At 48.8% G+C, this 24,205-nt stretch overlaps 12 protein-coding genes across 12 annotated transcripts; 6 read left to right on the forward strand and 6 right to left on the reverse strand.

Annotated features, from left to right (window-relative positions):
* Positions 1-322: 322 nt before the first annotated feature.
* On the reverse strand, positions 323-4,307 carry N7537_005483 (ubiquitin-specific protease UBP15; the record flags this gene model as incomplete). Its single annotated transcript, XM_056896540.1, has 10 exons — positions 323-432; positions 495-930; positions 987-2,113; positions 2,172-3,099; positions 3,155-3,263; positions 3,313-3,502; positions 3,559-3,716; positions 3,804-3,948; positions 4,114-4,234; positions 4,299-4,307. The coding sequence occupies 10 exons, from the start codon at positions 4,305-4,307 to the stop codon at positions 323-325; spliced, it is 3,333 nt and encodes a 1,110-aa protein (XP_056752325.1).
* A 745-nt stretch (positions 4,308-5,052) lies between these two features.
* On the forward strand, positions 5,053-6,668 carry N7537_005484 (protein kinase PKP2; the record flags this gene model as incomplete). The annotated part of the gene is made up of 5 exons (XM_056896541.1): positions 5,053-5,115; positions 5,185-5,279; positions 5,345-5,464; positions 5,539-5,821; positions 5,877-6,668. The coding sequence occupies 5 exons, from the start codon at positions 5,053-5,055 to the stop codon at positions 6,666-6,668; spliced, it is 1,353 nt and encodes a 450-aa protein (XP_056752326.1).
* Positions 6,669-6,842: 174 nt separating this feature from the next.
* N7537_005485 (Branched-chain alpha-ketoacid dehydrogenase kinase/Pyruvate dehydrogenase kinase N-terminal) lies at positions 6,843-7,067 on the forward strand (the record flags this gene model as incomplete). The annotated part of the gene is made up of 1 exon (XM_056896542.1): positions 6,843-7,067. The coding sequence occupies one exon, from the start codon at positions 6,843-6,845 to the stop codon at positions 7,065-7,067; it is 225 nt and encodes a 74-aa protein (XP_056752327.1).
* A 35-nt stretch (positions 7,068-7,102) lies between these two features.
* Positions 7,103-7,611, forward strand: N7537_005486 (YqaE/Pmp3 family membrane protein; the record flags this gene model as incomplete). Its single annotated transcript, XM_056896543.1, has 3 exons — positions 7,103-7,151; positions 7,291-7,366; positions 7,437-7,611. 3 exons carry the CDS (start codon positions 7,103-7,105, stop codon positions 7,609-7,611), a joined length of 300 nt encoding a protein of 99 aa, XP_056752328.1.
* A 334-nt stretch (positions 7,612-7,945) lies between these two features.
* Positions 7,946-8,840, reverse strand: N7537_005487 (signal peptidase complex subunit SPC3; the record flags this gene model as incomplete). Its single annotated transcript, XM_056896544.1, has 2 exons — positions 7,946-8,591; positions 8,695-8,840. The coding sequence occupies 2 exons, from the start codon at positions 8,838-8,840 to the stop codon at positions 7,946-7,948; spliced, it is 792 nt and encodes a 263-aa protein (XP_056752329.1).
* A 285-nt stretch (positions 8,841-9,125) lies between these two features.
* N7537_005488 (gamma-glutamylcyclotransferase family protein) lies at positions 9,126-9,771 on the forward strand (the record flags this gene model as incomplete). The annotated part of the gene is given in 3 exon segments (XM_056896545.1): positions 9,126-9,153; positions 9,202-9,537; positions 9,548-9,771. 3 exon segments carry the CDS (start codon positions 9,126-9,128, stop codon positions 9,769-9,771), a joined length of 588 nt encoding a protein of 195 aa, XP_056752330.1.
* Positions 9,772-10,092: 321 nt separating this feature from the next.
* Positions 10,093-13,575, reverse strand: N7537_005489 (uncharacterized protein; the record flags this gene model as incomplete). The annotated part of the gene is made up of 3 exons (XM_056896546.1): positions 10,093-12,049; positions 12,106-13,332; positions 13,415-13,575. The coding sequence occupies 3 exons, from the start codon at positions 13,573-13,575 to the stop codon at positions 10,093-10,095; spliced, it is 3,345 nt and encodes a 1,114-aa protein (XP_056752331.1).
* Positions 13,576-14,924: 1,349 nt separating this feature from the next.
* Positions 14,925-16,032, reverse strand: N7537_005490 (eukaryotic translation initiation factor 4E; the record flags this gene model as incomplete). The annotated part of the gene is made up of 3 exons (XM_056896547.1): positions 14,925-15,120; positions 15,177-15,926; positions 15,998-16,032. 3 exons carry the CDS (start codon positions 16,030-16,032, stop codon positions 14,925-14,927), a joined length of 981 nt encoding a protein of 326 aa, XP_056752332.1.
* A 1,524-nt stretch (positions 16,033-17,556) lies between these two features.
* Positions 17,557-18,181, reverse strand: N7537_005491 (uncharacterized protein; the record flags this gene model as incomplete). Its single annotated transcript, XM_056896548.1, has 2 exons — positions 17,557-17,859; positions 18,023-18,181. 2 exons carry the CDS (start codon positions 18,179-18,181, stop codon positions 17,557-17,559), a joined length of 462 nt encoding a protein of 153 aa, XP_056752333.1.
* A 903-nt stretch (positions 18,182-19,084) lies between these two features.
* Positions 19,085-19,321, reverse strand: N7537_005492 (uncharacterized protein; the record flags this gene model as incomplete). The annotated part of the gene is made up of 1 exon (XM_056896549.1): positions 19,085-19,321. One exon carries the CDS (start codon positions 19,319-19,321, stop codon positions 19,085-19,087), a length of 237 nt encoding a protein of 78 aa, XP_056752334.1.
* Positions 19,322-19,762: 441 nt separating this feature from the next.
* N7537_005493 (S-adenosyl-L-methionine-dependent methyltransferase) lies at positions 19,763-20,277 on the forward strand (the record flags this gene model as incomplete). The annotated part of the gene is made up of 3 exons (XM_056896550.1): positions 19,763-20,016; positions 20,044-20,197; positions 20,245-20,277. The coding sequence occupies 3 exons, from the start codon at positions 19,763-19,765 to the stop codon at positions 20,275-20,277; spliced, it is 441 nt and encodes a 146-aa protein (XP_056752335.1).
* A 2,168-nt stretch (positions 20,278-22,445) lies between these two features.
* Positions 22,446-23,494, forward strand: N7537_005494 (ABC transporter integral membrane type 1; the record flags this gene model as incomplete). The annotated part of the gene is made up of 3 exons (XM_056896551.1): positions 22,446-22,581; positions 22,655-23,399; positions 23,455-23,494. 3 exons carry the CDS (start codon positions 22,446-22,448, stop codon positions 23,492-23,494), a joined length of 921 nt encoding a protein of 306 aa, XP_056752336.1.
* Between the last annotated feature and the right edge of the window lie 711 nt (positions 23,495-24,205).

The following is a 24,205-nucleotide window of genomic DNA, read 5'->3' on the forward strand; positions in this document are numbered from 1 at the left end:
TGGCCAACTTTGTGTTCCGCTGTTTGACTTGTTTGCATCCATCCAAACAAACTTCCGGATATATCGACTTAAGTCAATTCTTGACTACTTCATGGGTCTATTTTGTAAATGAATTGCACGACACATGAGAAAATAGACAATCTGCACTCATGATATAGACGGAATGTCTTCTACTTCGGCTGGTTACATAAAATAGTAAAAAAAAAAAAAAAAAGAGAAAGGCATGATCATCGCATCAGGGTGTCGCTGCTCATGTACCGGATTGCAGCATACAGCCCTCCATCAACTCATAACCCCCCAGCGCCATGACTTTAACACTTGTCTAACGAATCGAGAATCCATCACTCTTTCCCCAGAAGCTGCGGTTCTTGTTGGGATGATCAAGACCCAGGAAGTCGTCAGCACCAGCCGCTACATCTGACAAGATATCACCTGAAAGGGGTTAGTCAGTCCGAGAGAAGATTTTATAATGGGACCGAAGGAAAAACACTCACCATCTTCTAGATAATGGGCATTAGAGAATGATGCCCGGGGGACCACGGCGAACTTGATCTTCTCAAAGTTCTTGCCCTTGATCTGTGTGCGGGCGGAAAGGCGTTTCTTTGTCTCCGCGAAAAGTTCTCCAGGCTTCACAACAAACTTGAAGGGGATTCCGTGAGTCCGGTTGGGTTCGCGATCGAAGCTGAACACGCCAATTGTGCGGTCCTCGGCGTCCAGCTTCAATTCCTCCGACGGGATCTTTTCGGCGTAGAGTGTGGCGTACTCGGTAATGGCAGCCACGTTTTGTTCTTCCCGAAGCTCTTTATAGACCTTTCCACTGTGTGTTTCGGCAATCCGGATGGGTTCATCGCCCAGCTCCAATTTCTGTTGCAACGCAGACAGAAGATCTGCCACGGTGCCGCTGCGGGGAACCAAGAGCTCGACAATCTCCTACTTGAACGTTAGCCAAATCCCAGCGACATGGATAGGGAATCCTTAATACGAACCTCCTTGGTAAGGCCATCGGGGAGCCATGTCACTTTGAAGGACTTCTTACTCTCATAGTCACTCAAACTCATGTCCAGTACCTCGTAGTACAAAGCGTCTGCCCGGTGCATGGTGTACCCGTAGGCACCATATTGACCGTTGAGAATCTGTGAGAGGTTCTGATTGACGTTGCGTTTCAGGAAAGGCTTCGCCTTGCCAGTACTGGCCATCACGGGCGCGAATCGAAGATGAGTCTCGTCCACCTTGAGATGATCACCAACCTTCTTGGCGAACTGGTCATAGGTCATCTTGCGGCTGAGAGTCAAGTAGAAAGTATCCCCTTCACTGGTCTTGATTGGGGCGAATTGAACTTCCATGCGGTTCAAAAGGTAATCGTAGAATTGCCGAGCGTCTGTGTAAAGTGCTGAGGGTGGCAGTTCGGACTCCTTGATTGCGCGCTGGAAAGTAATGATATCGCCGTCCTGAATTTCAGATTGCTGGAAAGTCTGCTTCGGTTTCATAACGTCGATCATGGTATGTTTGATCTCTTCGAATAGCAAGAACTCTGTACCGGCAGGCCAATCCATCTTGGAAAGAATTGTCGGAGCTAGTTCGCTCACCTTCTGGTTCTTTTGAACGTAGACAGAGCAAACACCAGTCAATGTCTGGGCCGTGATGTCGAAGTTCTTGAGGAAAATGAGGATAGAATCATTCTCGGGCCACGAAGCAGGTTTCCCGTCCGCGCCGGTCGGTGCCACTTCAATCCACAAGCGGAAGAGCTGACCTTTAGTGCCGTATTTGTTGTATGCCTCCTCAACAGTCATCTCCGGATCGCGGATCACCTGGTCGGGTCGGGTTGTCTTGTTCTGACGGTTTACCATGACCCAGAATCGAATGGCTTCTGGTTTGAGACCTCGTTCTTCAGCGATTTCCTGTGCAAATTCGCTGACTTTCTTTGCCCGAAGAATCTTGTATGGCGTGGGAAGGGCCGGATCGTCTGCGGGGAGGTCATTGCTAGTCAGATCGAAGCCATGGTGGCTTCGGAATGCATCCTCATTGAGGACGCCGACATTCATGTAAAGGTGGGCTTCTTCTCTCTCTTTCTTCCGACGCAGCATCTCCACCCGGTCCTCAGACATACGCTTCTCTATTTCAAAATTAGCCAACCGGTCAATTCCCCAAAGAACATAAATCTCTGGACCTACCAATGTGAGAGGGCACATCATCCTTTGTGACTGGTAATAATACATTATCCTGTCTCGTCTTCCGGACGTAAACCAACATGTAGGCGTTGTTTGTGCGGATGGCGGATCGTCCTCCAGTCGCTCCGTTCGTGCGCTGCTGGGAGTCTCCATAGTTCTCATCGAGGACTTCTTTGTCAGTAGCTCGGTTGACTCGGTCATCATCGAAGCGGTACCAGTGTCCATCCTTGGTGGGCTTAAGGAAGGCATAGTAATGTCCAGCATCGAGGTTACCGCTGTGGACGAGAACACCATGCAATTGGTAAACCCAGGACTCCGACTTGTCAGCGCTCTCAGAAAGATAAGGAGCCGCATCAAACTCCATAGGGAATGTGTGATAATCGTTGACCTTGGCCATCATGTCAAGGTTGAGGTCGTACTCAAAACGTTTGAGGTGAAGATGCAGAACGGGAGGGAAGCTCTCGAAGATGACGCCCTTCTTGGCGTCCTGCAGACCATATGGCTGCCCAGCTTCGTACTTGTTCTCGCCCTCGAGTGTCTCAACCTGAATATAATCCCTGAAGCTGTCGTCTAAGGTCTTGTTGCCTCGAACATTGAGTTGAATATCCCAGAAGTCTTCCACGCGGGAAGACTCGTAATCGACATTGATGCAAGAAATATATGTTTTTGTTTTTCCGACGAACAGATCAGGTAGAACTTTTTCTGCAACGGTACCTTTCATCTTGTGCTCCAATCTTTCCATGAGCTTTCGTGAGAGCTCCTGCACATCTTGCTGTTCAAAGATCTGGCTGGATTGCCAGCCAAAAGACGCGGTGAGCTCGGTTGTGGAAACAGCAACATCGTTAGTCTGCAAGTTGTAAAATAGTCTCTGGAGGGCCCACGCGCTGTTCTCACGTGAAGCTTCCTGGTCAGTCGGTATTTGGTACACGGCCTACGGATTTCCATTAGTCTCAGTAGTTAGGGAAGCAATCGAAGCTTCTTCGTACCTTGCGGAAAGCATTTGTGAAATAGAGCGACTGCAAAAGTGAGTTCAAGTAGCATGTAGCTCCCTGGTTTCTCAATCCTACCATCCCAGTCTCCTTCTTCGAGTCGTAACTAAAAAGAAGTTAGTTTCACTCGGTCAAACTTCCCGGAGAGAACACACTTTTGGAAACTGTGCCACAAGACACCCGTGGGATCTTTCACTACACGAACATAGGCCGTGACAATTGCCTCATCGTCCTGCACTAACGGGACTGATTTTCCCTCCCACGCGTGGCTGAACAGACCTTTGAGGTCGGAGAACCGAGTGAATCCCCAGTCTCCTTCGTCGGCGGTGAAACGGTGGGTTGCAACTAAAATTCAACTCAGCATTCTAATCAATCAATCCCTTAGGAATTGAATATCCTACCGTGGTGTGTATAAATGGAAGGATCGTTCACGTTCGACAACACCAGCGCGAACTGCACACAAGCGTACCAGTTCTCCGGTGGTCCACCCTCCCACGCATGTTCGAGGTAAAACGAGGCGAATTCGGTCTGGTTTCCGTAGGGGAAAAAGAGGATGCGCCTATTCTCGAGTCAGACCCAATGCCGGCACAAAGCCATAAGAGCCAAATAAGAGCCAAACCCGGGAAAAAAGATTTCAGGCACTTACCACGGGGAGTCACCGCATCGGAAGATGGGTCCGTGTGACTTGCGCTCCATCTTCCGCCAGTCTGACAAGTGCCATGTGTTGTGGACTTCGTCTAGGGTTTCGAGGTCCGCGTTGTTGGGGAGGACCTTTGCCATCATCGCCGCGTCTGTGTCCATCGTCTTGATTAGCGACCACTCAATACAAGCAAGCAAACAGGGTGTATATTTCTCGAGGGGCGATCTCATTTAGGCGCCATGCTTTGTTCAGCTAACCCATCAAACCGCCCTCCTGCTTGTGGTTTAGGGAAAGGGAAAAGCAACAAAGAACATACGATCATCTGCGGTCGGTGCGGACTCAGGCTCGTCGGATCCCGACCGGGAAACGACGACGACATCGGTCTTTTCGGCAGGGTATTGATCATAATCATCGACAAGCATGTCGTTCTCCGCGAGCTGGTAGAACAGGGTTAGGTCCAATGACGACACTAGCGAGGGGCACGGTCGGGGGATCTCTCACGTTTTCCATCGCGGAAAGCGCCTTCCCGTCCCGGAAGGCGTCAGAGTTTGTATTTTAAGGGAGTTTTGTGAATAAAAGGACAGAATGTTGGAAAGAGATACACTGTAGAGCCTGGTGGTGGAGGAAATTCGTCCGCACCCGCAAAATAATCAGGGCCGGAGCTAGCGGTGGCGGAGCCTCGAGGGCTCGGCTGTGATATTGAAAGGATGTTGTTGAAGAGACCTGTCTTTGATTAGATGCTTATTTATAGAGTTAATATGGCTTTTTCATTGAGCTCTGACTTCTCCCTCTCTCTCTCTCTCGCCTCGAATTGAAATCAATAGTTTCATTAATTGGCAGTGTGCAATAATATATGCAGGAGTACCTAGGTGCGGAGTATACGGTGAAGAAAGCCCTATTTTTTACCAGTCTGATTTATCGATGATGTACGGAGTAGGTAACATAGATAGATACATATGTATGTTTTAGTTCTGTATGCCAATCGATATGTGTATCTCTTTGCATGCTCCCAATCATCCAAATTTCCCCAGTTCACCCTCAGATGATCCAAAGAGTCCATGAGCTGATGCGTTAGCCCCAAGTCCGTGCGGGTTGCCTTAGATCCGAGGCAACTTGGGATGAGAACTCAATCGTATGATATTGGCATTTGCAGAGTTTGAACACACATATATAAGGACCTCGGGATATATATGGATATATATATAAGACAGCAAAACAAAACTTACCAAAAGCATAACAAACCTGTTGGTGTCACATGCTTGACTCACCGCCCGGCAACCCCAAACTCTTGAAGTCCCAACTACGCGTGCACAAGATAGTGAGCACTTACATGGTCTCAGTACTTATTGAATAAGTGCATGGAGCACAATGAGGTTGACTTATCCAGCTAGAAGCTGGCGGCCCCCTCCATTCTCCCTCGAAACGCTGCTATTCTGGAGCTAACAGCCCGCCACCATGGCGGCCAGTTTCTGCAGTAGATGAGTATGGATGACTCACGTTGCTAAAGCTCAAAATGGTGCATAACACTGACTGGGATGTACTGGCAGATGGGTGGAACGAGCTATTCGACCAATCAGTCTTCGTCAGTTGACCTTTTTTGGTCGTACCTTGACCGAACCACGACTCATCAGTTCCGCGAACTATGTGCGGACTGAGCTACCTACTCGGTAAGTTGGGAGACGATCTGCAGTATCTGAGGGGGGAAAAAAAGCAAAAATCCTGATTGTGGTCCATTGGATAGCCTTGCGCATCGTCTACGAGACATCCAGCAGCTACCATACGTGGTAGTTGCCAACCCCCATCTCACCCTTGTATACGAACTGTACTACAAAGCATTTGAGCGGGCTCGGGTGGTTCCTGAGATCCGGACCCTTGAAGATAATGACCGTTTCTGTGACATCCTGAAGGAAATGCTACGGGAGCATCTGGTTGCGATTCCCAACCTGGCGATAGGAGTGCTGGAATGCCGCAATCTCGCTCCAGCGGACGAAATGGATCGGTTAATGAACACACTTTTGCGAGCGGTATGTAAGGATGACCTCTGATTTGCCTCCTAGCTGACGATTGTCTCCTCGGTAGCGAATCTCTCGCCGAGTCATCGCAGAGCAACACCTGGCTCTAACCGAAACCTTCAACTCGCCATGGCATTTCCCCGATTCCCACGACCGAACCGACATGAACGCAGACTTTGTGGGCGAAGTGTTCCTAAAGTGCAAGGCGAAGGAGGTAGTCGAGCGATGTGGGAAGGTCGCACAGGATCTGATGCGGAACATATCAGGGTCGACTCAGATCCCCGCGATCATCGTCAAGGGCCATGTTGATGCGACCTTCCCGTATATCTTGAGCCACTTGGAATACATCATCGGAGAACTTCTCCGCAACTCAGTGCAAGCAGTGATGGAAAAATATCAGGATTCAACCGAAACCCCACCACCCATCGAAGTGCTCGTGTGCGAGACCCCGCAGCATGTGATAATGCGCATATCTGATCAAGGAGGAGGAATCCCCCGAGAGATTTTGCCGTATCTGTGGTCCTTCAGCAAGGGTCCTCGCACACAATCCAGGCTGGAAAATCTTGGGCAGGTCCCCGCAATGGCAGCGACGATGCAAGAACTGCAAGTGTCACACGACCGTAAACACACCGATCGGGATTCATACCATGAAGGATCCCTGGACACATTGACATCACGACCACCCAATCTCCGTCTAGGGATGGGTCTCCCCATGAGCCGAGTCTATGCTGAATATTGGGCAGGCAGTTTGGAACTGCACAGTCTCGAAGGGTATGGAGTGGACGCATTTTTGCAGATCTCAAAGCTTGGCAACAAGAACGAGCAAGTTACAACCCGGGCGGCGATTGATGCGGTGTAAGAACTTGATACTGGGAATCTTATATGAAATGTATTCCCAGTACCTCTACATCTGTTCCAAGTCCTTCCAACGTACCTGCCTGTACCTGCCCGGTCAAGTGTACTTGCCATATACACAGACACCAGCCACATCTATTCACTGTGGCATGTGGCGGTGATAGTTCTGGATGACGTCATGGTCAGTTCCAGCAAATCAGCTTCACGGCTGCCTCAGCCCTACCACCTGGTTCCCTTTCAAGTCCCCAGTCGTGACGTAGTGGCCAAGATCAAGATGAAACACCTTAACTCCCCTGCGGGTGACAACATTCCTATTTATATCTTCATCCTCCTCTTTGCAATTGTCCTCAGTTTCCTGGCCACTACCGATTTCAGACCTCGATCTGTTAAACGTGAACAATAACATCGCATACATCAAACTCAAACACTACCACAATCATGGCCGGTGCTTGCTCGACGCTTTGTTTGATCATCATCACCTTATTCAGTAAGTCAATTCTTTCTGCTACCTGGAAAACCACCACCAAAAAAAAAAAACACCCCACATAGTGGTCCCTGATCGCCCCTCAATTTACACGTATCAACCCATCCCCACTAGAATGACCCGCTAACAAACCACCAAACAGTTCCTCCTCTTGGTGTCTTTATGATTGCAGGCTGCGGAGTTGACTTCTGGATCAACGTCCTGCTCACAATTCTTGGGTGAGTGTTATACTAGATATACTAGATATCCAGACTCCTGTTGTATTCGAAAACTAACCATATCTCCCAGCTACTTCCCCGGACACATCCATGCCTTCTATTTAGAATACGTCTATTATGATCGTCGGGATCGCGATCCACTGACTCGTGCCTCTCAACGGCCCGCACCGGGCGTCTACTCCGACCGCATCCAGAATGGAGGTCATCGTCATACACCCGCAGACCTTAATTACGGTACCATGTGATTTTCTTTCGATGCCGCCGAACTCTCTTCTTCGACATGCTTGACCTCGTCCGTCGACGGTCGGCATTCTCTTACGACTTTGAACCTAAGCGAGCCTCTACCTCTGCTACTATATCCATCACGTCGATCCTTGTTTTTCATTTGAGTGTAACCGGACCCCTCTGAAACAATAAAACAAGAATGATTGACTTCCGCTCCGATGACGAGGTGTTCCATATGTATCATTTTTCAAAATGCAATTGTAGGAGGTGAGCATTCTAGAAGCTCCCAAAAGTAAATAAAAAAACAGGTAGATCCCAACTCCCCTATCTCAATAGACCCAACTCAAAAGAAGCCTATACATTCGCCTTTTCCACCTTCTCGGCCTCCTTAGCCCTCTTCTCCGCAGCAGCCTTCTTAGTATCCTTCACTTCGGGGAAATCAAAAGGCGCACTGCTAACAATGGTCCCCGCAGTCCTAGGCGCCGCACCGGTACTAGGCGCCCACAACAAAGCCCCAACCCAAGGTTGAACATTCCATCCAACATGAAGAGTAACATTCTGACGTTCCGCCAGACGACCAGTGATATCACTGATCTGGTACTTACCCTTCTGACCACGCAGTCTCAGAACCCCGGGCGCAAGAGCCTCCTTCTTACTCTTAGCCGCCTTAGCCGACTTAGCATGGCGCTTGGCATTCCTCTTCGCAGCGGACACAGCCTCAGATGTAACTGATGAGGGAAAAAGCGCTAGGACCTGATCTTTGAGGATATCCCACGAATACGGCGACGGGGTCGCGGGGATGATAGTGTCCCAGATGATGGACTCCGAGAGGCGGACTTGCGAGCCGGGGATATCGGAGGAGGAGTAGGTAGCGTAGACGTAGACGAAAAGCTGTTTTGTGTTCCAGTTGAAGAGGGGGCTTAGGTCGGCGTCTAGGTCGAAGCGGAGCTGGGCGTATTCTTCGCGTTTGGTTGAGTAATAGTGTGGTCGGCCTTTGACACTGTTGTACCGGCAATGAGTATTAGTAAATGTGGGTTTACTTTTTTTTTATCTCGGGGGAGTATAGGTTTGGAGGGAGAAAGGAAATCGCGATTTCAACTTACACCTGGACGTTCTTCAGTTGCACTGAGGCATTAGTCTCGTCTGCTGGGAAGAGGATGACCGAGACGGCTGCCAGTGCGCTGACGACCAGCGCGACTGTAGTAAAGAAGCCGAATACGGACTGGATGCGGTTCAAGGAGGAATGCATGGTGTGTTTTGGGGTCGAATTGAGAAGATGAAGCCAGCTGGGCCTGTTTGGATGTTTGGGTCTTATCGATAAGCGGCATCTATAGACCGGGGCTGTCATCTCCGCATAGATAACCCATGGCTTCGGTCTTCTCTCTTTTATGATTTTCTTTATACACTACGCTTCTGCCGGACTTGCAAATTCCATATATTACCTCAATTCCATAGAATTCACTATCTCGGACCCTCGCTCAACCCTCATACAATAACCAACAAACTCACTAAGCGCAACCCCACACCAAACACCATGGGCGACCACGTCCTCTTTTTCTATGGTAAGTCCCTCACGAATCAAGAGAAAGCAAAAGCTAAAAACCTTCTAGGAACCCTAATGGTCCCGCAAATCCTGCACAAAGTAATCCACGGCCAGGAAAACCCAGAACCCTGGCAAAAAGCCATGCTCCACTTCCAACCGGCCATTCTACACGGTTACCGACGACATCGCGTGCAGAACGCCGATTACCCAGGGATTGTCGAAGTTCCAGAGACAGCAACCGAGACGGAGAAGTTATCTGCACCAGAAATCAGTGCTGGGACATCAGTCATAGGAACTCTCGTGTCAGGACTAACAGACGGCGACGTTCACCGACTGGATAGGTTCGAGGGCTCTGAGTATGAGAAGAAACCAGTTGTTGTGCGCACACTGCAGGAGGCGCGTAGTGATAACAGTCATTCTGCTGAGGGGGGGGACTGCCGAGAGCCAGCTGCGCGAAATGTTGAATGCGACAGGTGCTGAGGTTACTGATAAGGGGAAGGAGGAGGTTTCGGCTGTGACTTATGTGTGGACTGCTGGGAAGGATATGCTCGAGGATACGGAATGGGATTTTGAGTCGTTTAAGAGGGATAAGATGGCGTGGTGGGTTGGGGTTGGGGCGAATGAGAGTGAGTGGTAGCTCATTCAAGTGTGTCTGATTATATGTAGTTATTATTGGTACTTTGCCGAAAAATAACGATGAAATTCGCATTGCGACGCGGACGATGGTATCTGATGCTATGGTTGTAAAGACATGAAACAAAAACACTATCCTTCTCTTATTGAACGCCGACGCAGGGCTATGCGCTGGACATGCCATGACGCACACGGATTACAACGCTAAAACAACAGTGAACATATTGATTCATGAAGTAGACGGTCAGTTCCGGTCCAGCCGGTACTGCGTTCAGATGTCGAGATTATCTTAGACAATAGGGCTGTATCAGTTGGATGCACAGACTCATTTCTTTCGCGAAGGGCCTCGTGGGCTGTGTTTCCTTCGTTCTTTTCTTGTAGGGGGCGGTGTGTTTCGTACTTCGGGCTCTTCTTGGCTACCAGGTACTTGGATGATGGGTTCCTCCCTTGGTGGAGCAACATGGCGATTTTGCGACTTTGTGTCTGTAGGTGAGTTGGAGGATGTTTTGTGTGGCTTCAGGCGTTTCTCGGTAGGTAAGAGATGCATCTGGTCCGTGGTTGACCCTTCACTCGAGTCTTCGGACTTTGAATCGGCAGTTTTCGCAGGGTCCTTTGAAGGATCTGTATCATGCTGAGACTCAGGTATCACATCGACATCCGCAAGTTCTTCTTGACAAGGGAGGGGCGGGCCAAGCAGGAATGAAACGGGTCGTCTGGCTGCCATGACTGGTTCATCGGCTTGCCGCTGTTCCTCGTACAGTTCGTCCAGGAACTTGCCAAAACGGTATCTCAGGAGACCAGAGCCTAGTGGGGGCCAGTCATCGTTAGAACTCATACTCCGCTGTAGCACCTTCGTGATGAACCAATCAGGGCTTTGAACAAACTTCTCCAAGTATGCCAGCAGATAAAGACCGCAGTCCCAGAAATTGGGCTGAAGAGGGATGTCGCGTGCTCGCATGCCCTTGACTTCGGTTGGGTCGAGTTCCAAGCCGCGTTTAGACACTGCTTCGCGGCAGATGTACTCGCGGAGGATTTTGATGGTAGGGGAGCGAGGCATGTCGAGGGAATCAAATGTGATGATCGTTGTTTGGTTGGGATCCAACTTTAACCCAGTTCTCTTCTTCTTGGATTTGTTTGTTGGTTGTGACGCCGCGGCTTGGTCCTGGGCGAGTTTTTGGGCTGCGAATTTGGAGAGATTCGGGAGTGGAAGTGGGTGCTGGTCGGGTGTATCAAGGATCGCATGCTCATCCCGCTCAATCTGCAGGGAAGCAATGCCCCCCCTGGTCTCAGACCCCTTTGGAATCTCACGAGGTTGACTGGTCCTGTTAGAAGCTTCGGGCTCTGACTTTGACCTCTGTTCCGGCTCAGGGGTCTCTTCAATTTCCTGGATCTCACTCTCAGACGCATTGGATAATTCTTTCTGTAGAGTCGGTGTTTGAACCGGCTCTACGCCGTTGGCAAAACCAAGAGACAAACTTGGCAAGTTGCAAATAATTGCAACATACCAATGCGCATTCTCATTGATGGGAACGACGATATAATCATAACTGAAGAGATCGACGTTCCGAGTCCACTTCTCAACGCCACCGTAGTTGATTCCACGGTCCCCCCGTGGGGTGTTCGTGAGAGTCGCAAAGAAGTAGGTGTTGAAGAAGTAGATTCGTTTGGCAGCCTCCTTGTTGGTGCGTTCGAGGTGATCCTGAAGGAAACGCATGTACAGGGCGATCAGGTTATCGTTCAGGAAGTCATCCCGAAGTAACCGTTCACGATCCTCAAGTGTGACTTCGGCCTTCTTCTTTCCAGTTCGCGGATACACCAACGGTTTCTTCCACTTGTACCTGAAAGAATCATTCCTGAGAAGTGAGCTCGAGTGTGCTTCGGATGTAATGTCTCCATTCGATACGCCGGGCTTGTTAACGACACGGCGGGTAGATGACCGGGTTTCGCGTTCCGGTGGGTTGACGGTAGATCGAACATCGACCTCAGTGTCGTTATCAAGAGGTAGGGAATTTTGTTGCTCTTTGGCATACGCTTGGGGATCAATGCCGTTTCCATATTTTCCCTTTTCCTGGGCAGAGCGTTTGATCTCAAGTAGATTGGCATTGTTGACTTCACCATGGTCATCTCTCAAGGACTTTGAAAGTTTGGGTCGTCGCGAGGGAGGAGGAGAGTGCGCAGGATCGGGGTCTTCCACCAAGTCATCAAGAAGCCGCGTCTTGGGCAGCTTGTTCTCCGGTGGGAATTGCTTTTCGTATTTCAAAAAAGCTTTGTCCATCCATTTCCTATTCTGATGTTAGTGAACTGCGAACTTATCTAAAAGATAGCGGATAAAACCTACATCTCTTTCATAAGACGCTGAGCCTTATTATTGGCTTGTTTCAAGACTTCCAGGAACTTGAGTTTCTCGTCGGCGGTCCAAAACTCAACGTCGAGCTGGTCGTCTGCTTGGGCACAACTTTGTAGCATTTTGATTCTCACTTTCCGGCTGGGGGGCTCGCCGATGAAAATTTGACGGATTTGCTGAAAAGATATTGACATTGTGTTACCCTGGCCGAGTGCATTCCCGCGAAGTTCAAGGCCTTCCTTGTCTGAATAAATGGAGACGAATTCCTTCATGTCGCAAGATTTGCCGAAGGAGCCGGTTCGGAAGTAGCGCAATAGGTGTTTCTTATCAGAGTTCTTTTGAGAGACCTTAGCCTTTTTTGTAGCGTGTGATGGCGGCGAAAAGTCTGGAGTTCGGGTATCGGATGGGGAGCGTTTTCGAGTCGTTGGTGATGTGTGCATTCCGGGTTTGGATGGGCGAGTGGTTTGAATTTGTGTTCCTGAGAAGGGTCTCGGTACTGGATGTGTGGTGATGTCGCCCTGAAGCTCATCTGGACTTTCCCTGCCGTTGACAGGACGATGGACGTTCGTCGAAGAAACTGCAGTGCGATTCCAACCAGCTCTCTTTGGTCCATCTTCAATGCTCCCAATAACAACGGCCTCATTAGCCTGGTGAGATTTGTCATTAACCTGAGACGGACGGGGATCCGCAGATCTCGCTTGACGCCGTTGCTGTGCTGCTGTTTCAGTAAACCGTTCATCCCGAGAGTCTATAGAAGAAAATTGGCCATGCCGAGGACGAATAGAGCTTTGCGCTGCTTGGACGTTATTCTCCGCGCCCCTGGAACCTTCATGTCGGTTGCGACGAGTTGCACCTGGTTGGGAGAGAGTGGGCAGTTCCAATTGATCTGTTGCTCGGTTCACTGGAGCTGTGAGGTCGATGGTTTCACTAATTTCACTTTGGCGCCGCATCTTGGTAGGCCGACTCGACTCTTCGAATTCATCCTCAGAGTGGCGCGACTTCATCCGTGAAGTTTGTTGATTTGATCCTCCGTAAGAGCGGATCGGACCGCTGCTTCGGGCATTCTGTGCAAGTTTGTTTACGGGGGACGGCGCGAAGCTAGACTGTGACCGAGGATCAGATGGGATGTCATAGTCATGAATATGAATGCGGGCATTTACCCCTGGCTTCTTGTTCCTAGCATGAAATGCTCCGGGCTTTATCTTGACAGCATTGGAGTCACTATCAAGCGCACACAGAAAAAGCTGGTTAGCCAAAATATCTCGAACGATTACACACACACACACACACTCGTAGAACATACGGATATCTGGCTCCGAGCAAACGTGCCTCATCTTGCCGATTCTGGGAATCCTTCTGCTGGTCCTTGTTCAACATCGGCGACGAATCACCCTGCCTGGGAACGGGTAGGGGTGTCAGCTTTTGCCTGCCGGCAGGGAAAGACTGTGGGTTCCGATGGGACATGTCTAACCGGGTAATGGGACTTAGAAAATGGTGGGAGGAACGTGTGCGCAATGGTTCGTCTGCGGTTGTAGATCCAGTTGGGGACGAAAAAGTATCGACATAACTATGAACAACCTGATAAGATCAATTAGTCCTAAGTCGAATTTGCGAGGATAGCTTGCAATAAGAGAACAAGCAAAGCCAAGATATAAGTGTGCAAGACGAGGAGATTGCGCAAGGTCGAGTTATCATAACGGCCAAAGAGCAAATATCGGCGGGACGCGCATGGAGATACGGGAGCATACACACCGTTGGAAGAGGGGCGATCCCAGCGTTTTTGGGAGAGGTGGTTTCGGTCAGGTTAAGTTCGTCAGATAGCAGAGTAAAGGGATTATGACCGGATCCAGCTGGTTGAGAACGAGGAGGGGTCGAGGGCGGTGGTCGAGCCTGTTCAACAGCAGATCGTTGATCTTCGGTCTCGCGTTGGCGTCGCGGGGACAAGTTAGAGAAGAGGTCGACTAGGTTTTTAAACACAGGCATGAAGGCAGCCACAATGTCATGACAATCTGCATTGCATAGATCCCATTCCAATTAATTGTTTGTCTATTGTCACTTTTTTTTTTTCTCATCCAAACGCAAGTACGCCGGCATCGTCATCTGGGCCGTAGGGCGGTCAGCACAGATTGGCGCCTGAGGATTTAGGCATATAGACATTCATTGTTTGATAATTATATTGGAATATTGGAATAAATGAATAGATTTAATATGTTCCAAGGGGTTGGTTTCATCGTCTCAGTGATTTGCTTTATGCATACCTTTTTACCTTATTGACACTATTCACAACAATAGCTCAACGCCCCAATAGCCCAATAGTGGGAACAATAAACAACCCTACATTAGTTACCGGGGTGTCTGGCCTGCATATACCTTATTGTACCCATATTCCCGGGAGCATACACCGATATCTTTGGTGGCCTTACGCATACATATTTGTAGTTAGAATATCTAGCAGAGCCCTAACGTCGAATAGACTAAGTCTATATGAAAGGGCTTTACTTCACATAGTAAACCATTTCATCACGCGAAGGATAGACAATACTCCCAGGCGAGAAAACCAATAGCAGCTGGTGCTGCATTCATGTTGGGTACATAAAGGAAAAACATCACGCATGAGCTCGGTAGACACAAAAAAAAGAAACACATAGCACAGATGAGTTCACTCAAGACATAAATCAAATCAAACCGCTTAGTTCGCCTCGATGCCCCACCGCCCCTAAGACCCAAACGCGTCCCAATGATTCGTGATTGAAGGTTTTTTTTTTCGGGTTTACTATACAGGGCCCAAGGCCAGGCTGGGATTATGGATCCGTTCATAGGGCCACAGCCGGTTTGGCCTTGTCCGAGTCATCTTGGCCTGTACGCCGCCGTTCTTGATGACCAGTGCCAGTGGAAGTCTTGTCGTGGCGAGCCTGGTCAATAGCAGAACGCTGTGCAATACTGTCGTCGTGGCTCTTCCAGATGATGTTGGTGTCTGCCGGGAAAGAAAGCAGGCGCTTGATCGTTTCTCTGGAATTAAGTTAGATATACCGCACGGTGAAATAAAGCAGGTTTTTTGGGCATACCTGATCTTGATATTGCGCCCCCCGTCAATCCTCGTCCAAACACTCAAAACATCCTCACCGCCTCGGACGCTCAGCACAGCGCCGCAGACTTCATCCCCGGCCTCTGCAAACTGGTCCCCAACCATAGCCAAAAGGAGATCCTCCCAGTATCGATCGGAAACCCCCTTCTTGAAACGTACGATCCACTTACCTCCCCGCTTGTTCGCCTCATCTTCCCAGACGGGGCGGATCCCCTTCTTGAAGATATGGTAGTCGGAAACCGTAGGAAGAAGAGAGGGACGTTTAAGATGAGAGTACACCGCCCAGAAGCTCTCTACCGAAGACATCGAAGCGAGCGGCACGGTGGACTTTTCATAGTCGGAGTATTTGGGTGTCGGGGGGCGGTACCAGACGATCCACGTAGACTTCAACGGATGCTCACCAGGAGCAGCGACGGAGTGGTTCTCAAAGGCCTTGCGGGTAGCCTCATCGTGTTCCAAGGGTACCTCCCGTCCGGGTGTTTTCAACTCGGAGCCACCGGGAGTCTTCGGCGCACCGAAAGAGGCGAATGCGCCGGACCCCAGGCCGAAGGCGGAGGAGGCATTGGTGGATGGGGAGGAAACGCCGCCGGATAATGGGGATATTGCGTTAAATGGATTCGAGCGGCCATGCGAGCTGTCGGGTCCGAACCGCTTGGATGGGCGGGGCAGTTCGACACGGGCACTGTCTTTCGCGTCCGCTCCGGACGTAGACAGGGACAACTTGGACGAGCTAATAAAACGGGGGGGAAAACACCGATATAAGTTACAATGGTCAACCTGGGTGAGGGGCACACGACTAACTTTGTCCGGCGGGTCCACAGGTTTGCATTATCCATCGCGGCGGGTGAGAAGACTGCCCGAGACACGAGCGGTCATCAGGGGAAAAGAAGGGATCCGTAAGAAGCGTTACACAGAGAGATGAGACGCCGGCGCTATTATCTCAGTGACGTAGTATAGTGGCAGATGGAGGGAAATTCTTGAGGAATAAGAAATTCGGGGGAGAATCCAGGGAGAGTAAATGAGTTCGGACGAGGGTAATAGGGAGGATAGTGGTAATGCTGTTTTTAAAAAAAGAAATATCGAAATAGAGAAACAAACGTATAGAGGGGGAATCAGGTTGAAAGGGAAAAGTGTCGATATGAATCGGAGACTCGACTGCAGTTTGGAGGAGCAGCTGTCCTGACCAATCAGAGTCAGGTGAGCCCCATTTTCGCCTGCAGCCCGCACCGTCTTTTTTCCAGTTTTCCCTTTTTCTTTCGTTTTTTTCTTCGGTTCTTCTTTTTCTTCTTCTTCTTCTTTTTATATCAAGACCACCAAACTCAAATCAACGCTGGCGACTCATTACTTTTTACAGCACTGGCGTTTCCGATGTGTGTGTCGAGAATAAATTGATCGCATCTAAAACCATCATCACGAGGGCTTACGAGCAACCCATGAAACGTTGATGACCTGATTGACGACACATACTATTTTTTTTTTTTTCCTTTGTTTCTTCGGTTTATGTAGCATAGGGTACGTACGTACGTTTATTCAATAGCAATCCATCTCTATTTTAATTCTTTCCATATTTCAACGCAATGAAGAAACTCTTTTGAGCTCTCTGGTAATCCGAGGTCTCAACCGCCCTACTACTTTGGCCTTCGGGCTCCCGGGCTGGATGAGCATGCGGTCAACAGGCAAAGTCTGAGCCTTGAAATATATTTTGAATATGCTATATATAGTTCTGTCTCTTTCAGTGACCAATGGACTGATATCTAGTACCTTACCTACATATGTACCAGTATATATACCGGATTTTAGGCCGCGGAGGTGCCGCGCTTTATGAGGGTGGTTACGGTCCTGCTCACTAACATATTGCGCAAGCGAGCCGCTACCCCATCTCTACATATTGAATTTAAATGCTTCAATCTAGTAAAGTATATTAGTAAAGTATATCGTCTTTCTGGGCACCTATTGATTTTATACCCTCGATTCTAGCTAACGTATTCACCAGCGGGTGGGCCACCCATCCTACCCGACCAATTTTGAAACACACTATAATCATCCATCTAGCTAGCCGTCTATTGAATGCATGCCTTATTTCTCTATACTAGATAGCTGATCTGACGTGTACATCGAGCTTGATCCGAACGCCAGGAAGATAGGAAGATATGTCGCAAGATTTTGATACCTACAATTGTACCTTTCGCTCGATAATATATGCCTGCCCTGAAGGAGTCTCGCAAGTTACCAGTTATGGATAGGGTGGCGTAGAGCTTAAATTAAATTAGTGGATTTACGGTCTACCTTCCACACTACGTTTATATCTGACAGATAAGAAAAAGGAGAACCATAAATGTATAGCCAAGGGCATATTGCGCTTAGTCTCTGAAGGAATATTCATCTTCCGGCAAATTGTGAATCCACGTCTCGTAAAACGCACAGCGCGTATATTCTCGGTGAATTTCCACACCTATGGTTGAGTTCACCCGCACAGGCTGCAGCACCATCATCCTACAGTGCATGACATGGTCGTAAGACATCATTTCTTCCACCATGGGACTGCGATTGCGAAGCGCGCGCACCACCACCTCCCAGGTGTAGAAGCAGTGGGAACGATGGTAGTTGTCCGCCGCAGATGCCACTTCATGCTCACCTTGTTCCAACACATACGGAATGAGGTGCTATACGTGTCGGTCAGCACACCAGGCCCATTTTCCCTCCGCCACAAACCTATCAGTCAGGCGGGCGTCCTGGCAGATGCATCATGGTATCGAATGCACAACCCCGGGGGCGCGCTTTGGCTAACGAGTTACCGCAGTCGTTTATGAAATTGACGTCTCTTACATTTGTAAGAGGTACAGTCCCGGTGGTATTGACGCTAAGGTAGATATGGTTGATAGCCGCAATCGCCAAGGTTGAGAAGATAGAACCAAAGATCAGGCCCACCAGGAAACTGACAAGAATGGTCAGGGGGAGGCCGTTCCTCTTCCAGGGTGGGCTCATCTGGCCCTCTATCGCTTGAGGACACTCGAGAGTAGTTGGTCTCTGTTTCTCCAAACATAGTTGTATATAGGAATGGTTGAGTAGAAGGCAGTATTTCATTAGCGTTAGCTTTACTATAAAGTAGGGAATAGTTGACCTTCCTAGTTCAAGTCTGAGTGTGCAGTGTAGTTCACATGTCATTTATGTTTTGTTTGTTTTGTCTAGAAGTACCGCGATTGCTATCACAATGCGTCGCAACGGACCGCGTGGGAGAAAGGTGGGGCTACCCGGGTGGCCCGTCGGATCTCCCGAGACACGGCCATGTTGGTATGTTGGTCATAGTATGTATCGGTATCTATCGTACTTGCTTGCTATCTCATCTCAACGACTATGTACTTCTCCCTTCACTCCGTTCCAAAACCCCTCTTCTGGCCAGTGCGAACCTTTTTCCAATATTCATTCAATCTACACTTGGAGAAAAAAAAGACTTATCACGAAACGATAGAACAGTCATAGTATCCCTCGGTCAATCAGTCTATAATAGACTCGGGTCCAGATCAACATAATGATGTTAGCATTGTCTACTGGCGTCCTGCTATATTCTATGCTCTTATATACCTTCTGATGGGAATTGGGTATTTCATTAGCGCTGCACCGCAACTACGTCTCTTGGAGTCAATCATATGCCAGCAGTACTATGAAGGTTCCGAGTCCTCGGCGTCAGAAGCAGGGATTCCTGAACTCTGTAAGGAAGGTCCTGTTCAGGCCGCCCTGGCCCAACTCAATTATTATTCTTAGGTGCTTAAGTTTTTATTTAGAATTATTAAAATTATAGGGCTAATTTCCACTATATTTTGTCACTCTCAACATCATTGTGTGTACCATTCCTAATGATTTGAATTTGAAAAAAGTAGGAGTTGCAATTTATACCATAGGGTCAGGATTCGGGACTTTTGCCCGAAGCCTGATCAGTTCCTTGACGGAACCAACAATGATAGGCACATTGTACAGCGCCTTGGCCCTGATGGATACTCTCGGCTCACTCTTAGCTGGACCAGTGATGTCGTGGGCCTTCCGCTGGGGAATAGACTTGGGTGGTGCCTGGCTGAGTATGCCATACCTGATTTCGGCTGCCTTATATGGCGCGATGGCAACGATCATTTTCCTTATCCGCCTCGAAAGGACGGAATCAGAGGTAGGAAACACAGAAGCGGGACTGGCTTAGGAAAAGTGGCTCTACTTTTCCGAGTGTCACCATCCATGGGCGAACATTGCCCACAGGTGACTTAGTATATGGAGGTTGCATCCAATTAGGGCAGTACCTTGTCACATTTCGTGTTATAGATATCAGATATACCTATTTTTAACATGAATATTCTATGCCGTGGAGCGTTGATATCAAATATCCAAAACTACCCCATCCCTTATAATGAATCCATAGATGTTGCTATATGCACTACTACTCTTTTGAGTGCGGGATCTTGGAAGAAACATGATATAAATCTCCTACGTTTCAAGAAATCGAAGTTGCTTGCATGTGAGTGGTAGTCTTCTTACCGATTTATATATATCTAATCACTGGTCATACTTTGGTACTACCAAATGGATACCCTCTTAGCAAGCTATCTCCACGACGAGCAAGCACGCGAGTCTATCGTGGAACCGATATTCCAGCACAAACTTCTTCTTAGCCCCATCTGCCAGATTGAACCCGCCTCATGTGCGCTAGATGTGGGATGCGGGCAAGGCGAATCGAGCCTAGTGCTCGCGCTGGCCACGATTGAGTTTCGACGTGTGGACATCTCCAGCCTACTGCGCGATGATTTCAACAACCGTCCCTTCGATAGAGCGGTCCTGTGACACTCTGTGTGGTATTTCCCAAGCCAGAATGCTATTCCCGAGGCCTTCCAACTCGCCGACGCAAAAGTGCGCTATCTCTGTGTAGCCGAGTATGGCTTGCGGGCGTCGGCGCCGGAGCAAGTTCCGCCTGTGTTAGAGGCTCATGCGCAGGCTACCTTCCATGCGCTGCGCAAGTCGGTACGTGCCCTACAGGGATACGCAAGCCTAATGTGTGCAGCACACAGACACCGGAGGAGATAGTCTCACTCGCAGGGTAATTTGGGTGGCGTTAAACCTGGTCCGGTTATCTACGGCCGGAGCAAAGAATGCGAGATGGGCACTGGGAGGTTCAATTCGTCTTATTCCCGCTCTTCCAGGAATGGATCCTGGAGGAGCAGGCATGAGCATGCGGCTAAAAATCACACCAGTAAAATTATTCCCAAAGGGCCCGGGTCCAGCCTCAAGATTCTCCGTTATCAGGCGAGAAGGGACGCTAATGCACGTACCCTGCATCAACTGTACTTTATTCAAGTCTGTTTTGTGTACTCCGTACTCCGTAAACACTCCTAGTGGCTTGGTAGTGCTTAGCAAAAGCCAAGCTTTCTTTATTCTGGTGGCTAAAACTTGTCGAATAAGCGCGTGTTGACCTATTATCCCTGTCCTCACTTCCCCCCCTAATCGACTCTTTGGAAAGATTGACTAAAAATGGGCTATTCGGACTTTACTGCAAGTACTAATTGCGCTCTTTTTTTATTTTCAAAGCTCATGGACGAAACGGAGGCTGACAGTGATCGTAAGCCCTTACATTCGGCTATCTGATCCTGATCTCTCCAGAACTAGAGCAGGGATCTGACAGGTTAAAAGCGCGCACAGCTCGCCTTTAGCCAGTAAGAAGGTCAATGAATTACCATTACGATATCACGCTAGGCTTTCCCAATGGCTTAGAACTATGGCTTAGGACTTTTGAGCACGTAGTATCTCTTATCTTGCTCGGGAAACATAAAAGCTGGCCATTTCAAATCGTGACCAGATAGCAACATACATTCCAAGATGATTTCGAACATTTGTCCTATCAATAGTGACAACCAATTTAAGATTGCAGTCGACATTGCCTGTCGATCATTCGACTTCACCCTACTTTTCGAAGACGCAATTTTCAGTATTTTGCCAGCAGTCGCTTTCTTAGTGTGGCTCATCCCTCGGCTCGAGATCCTGCGACGGTCACCCGTGAAGTCCAGTTCCCTTAGATTTGCAATCTATAAATCGGTAACTTTATATTTCTCATCGGCTAAGGGAACATTTATTTACTGTCTAGATCCTACTATATGTGCTTTTTGTGCTGCAGACAATCTTCACGGTGTACCAAGTGCAAACCGTAGCGCTTCACACCAAGATCTCGACTCCGGCGGCGGCGATTAACATAGCCACCTCTCTCGGAGCGATCATTCTTTCTTTTCTCGAGGACCAACGAACAATCCAGCCCACTGACACGCTCATCGTTTATTTTTCAGCCTTGTCTATCCTATACATACCTCACTTGCGCACATTATGGCTCATCCCCTCCATTCCAGTTCCCCGAGGGCGCTTCACGGTCATCTATATTGTTGTTATCATGACTACTGTTCTAGAATCAGCTCGGAGAGTGAACTTCATCCAACCAGTCTACCGAAATGTTACACTCGAGGAGATTCACGGCTTCTGGGGACGCAACCTTTTTGCCTGGGTGCTCCCGCTGTTCTGGAACGCCTATAAATCCATTATCTGTCTAGACGACCTGCCAGATATAGACTCCACGCTACTAGGAGAAATTACAGAGGCGCGCCTGGCGCATACATGGTCCAACACCCACGGGAAGTACCGACTGATCAAAGCGACCTTTCGAGCGTACTATCGGCCCCTTCTCTCCGCGATCGTCCCTCGAATTCTCCTCTTAGGATTTACCTTCTGCTAGCCATTTCTGCTTTCTGCCACTGTTGAATGGATGAGTTCCTCAACAACCGCGAAAGGGTAACAATACGGATATGCACTGGTAGGGGCATATGCGCTCGTTTACACGGGAATCGCCGTCTCCACGGCGATATACTACCGCCAGGCCAGCCGTCTGGCGACTGTCGTCCGGTCGGGTCTTATTGCCATGATTCATGAGCAGACTCTAGCGCTGCGAGGTACAACCAACTCCAAAAATGCGGAGGCGGTCGCCCTTGTGAGTACGAACACGACACGTATCATATCGAGCTTGCGGTCACTGCATGAGATCTGGGCCTCTCTAATCTCTGTGGCAGTTGCTATCTGGCTGCTCGAGAATCAAGTGTATATCGCTTGCATGGTCCCGGCCGTCATCGCCGTGGGGTGTATTATCGCCACTACCCCGGTATCCGCTAGGTGTGGAGAGGCGCAGAAGAAGTGAGTAGGACATATCCAGGAACGTTCGGCGGCTACCACGACGATGCTCGAAGATATAAAAGCTGTCAAGATGATGGGACTCGAAGTCGTCTTATCTGATATCATTACTCGATGCCGGAAGGTCGAACTCGGTGCCTCTAAGCGATTTCGAAAGCTTCTTGTAGGAGTCGTTATGCCATGTAAGTTGTGTTCTTTGACTGAGAGAAAACATTGTAGAAATGCACTAACCCAATGGGATTCTGATTTGGTCAGCATCTGTTTCTGTGGACCTTTCACCGTACGCAGTCTTCCTCGTGTATACAATTATAGCTGTGGCCAAGCATGATGCGCAGATCCTCACTGCACAGGCATTCACCACATTGTCTCTTATCTCCATCTTGACAACTCCTTTAATGTCGTTCATCCAGTCACTACCTACAGTAACACAGTCTATAGGCTGCTTCGACTGGATTCAGAGTTATTGCCTACGAGAAAGATCAAGTGAATTTCTTCCTACCCATACAAAATCTGAATTTTTGATAGATGGTGGTATCGAACTTTCACAGGTTTCCAGGGCTATCAAGGCCCCTAGAAGATCAGTTTCGTGCGACCAATTCGTGCCATTCCAGAACACGTTCATATCTTGGACAGCTGAAAGCTCTCCCGTTGTTCACGACCTAACTCTGTCCATTCCTACAGGCAAAATCGTTATGGAGGTGGGTTCAGTCGGGTGTGGAAAATCCGTTCTTCTACGCACGATCATGGGTCAAACTCAGATTGATCGTGGCACCGTGTACCGTGCCCCGGAAAAGATAGCTTATTGTCCACTGGACCCTTGGATCATAAATAGCTCCATCCAGGATAACATCACTGGATGGACGCCATTAGATCGGAAATGGTATGAACTTACCATCTCGGCTTGTGGACTCGAGGACGATATAAGCAAATTCCCTCAAGGGAGCATGCACATTGCTGGCAGTAGTGGAATAGCCCTCAGTGGTGGGCAAAACAGCGAGTGGTAAGAGAACAACCGAAAAGTCTACTTTCCTAGACTAAATGCTAACTTAACCTAGGCTCTTGCGCGCGCAGTCTACTCTCGGCTCCCCAATGTAGTCCTTGATGACACATTCAGTGGACTGGACGCACAAAACACGCGCATTATTGGCGAGGGCCTATTTGGGTACGATGGGATCTTTCGACGGACAAATACAACTGTGGTCCTTGCGACATATACCCGTGAATATATCATATGGCCCTTTGGTGTAAGGTTGTTAATATAAAGGTCTTTAGGGTCCCTACTTCCGTATGCGGACGAAGTTATTCTCCTCGAAAGTGGTCGCAAAGTTATGCAATGCACATACCAGGGATTGATCGACCAGCTACCCGAGTATGCACACTCTAGCTGTTTAGTGCATTGTGATCTTGTACTTAAGCCAAGCGACGAGACCCTTGTATTTCCAAAGGCTAAATAATCTCGGGGGTCATCATAGATTTCATTCCTGACCCGAATGAGGTAAATACAATCTAGTTACTACTTCAAATAGATACAGTACTCGTTTAGTAGCAAATGTGCTATAGATGGCGTGTTTAATGCGTATCTTGGCTGCTAAACGTGAAGGCGGCGATACAGATACACCGGTAGAAAGCACAGTGAGTTACTTGATCATAGGCTGACTAGTATATGTCATTCCCACGTGGGTGAATTTTCTTCTTACCAAAACAAGTCAACTCAGGCGAGAGATAGAGCACATTAAAGGATTTTGGGGACGTTCAGCGCGAGAGTATAGGGTAGGTGAAGAAGTGCAGCCTGTGCCTCTTCCACGC

The sequence above is a fragment of the Penicillium hordei genome (genome assembly GCF_028827395.1).
Source record: "Penicillium hordei strain IBT 12815 chromosome Unknown utg000003l_segment0_segment0, whole genome shotgun sequence".
NCBI lineage: Eukaryota > Fungi > Ascomycota > Eurotiomycetes > Eurotiales > Aspergillaceae > Penicillium > Penicillium hordei.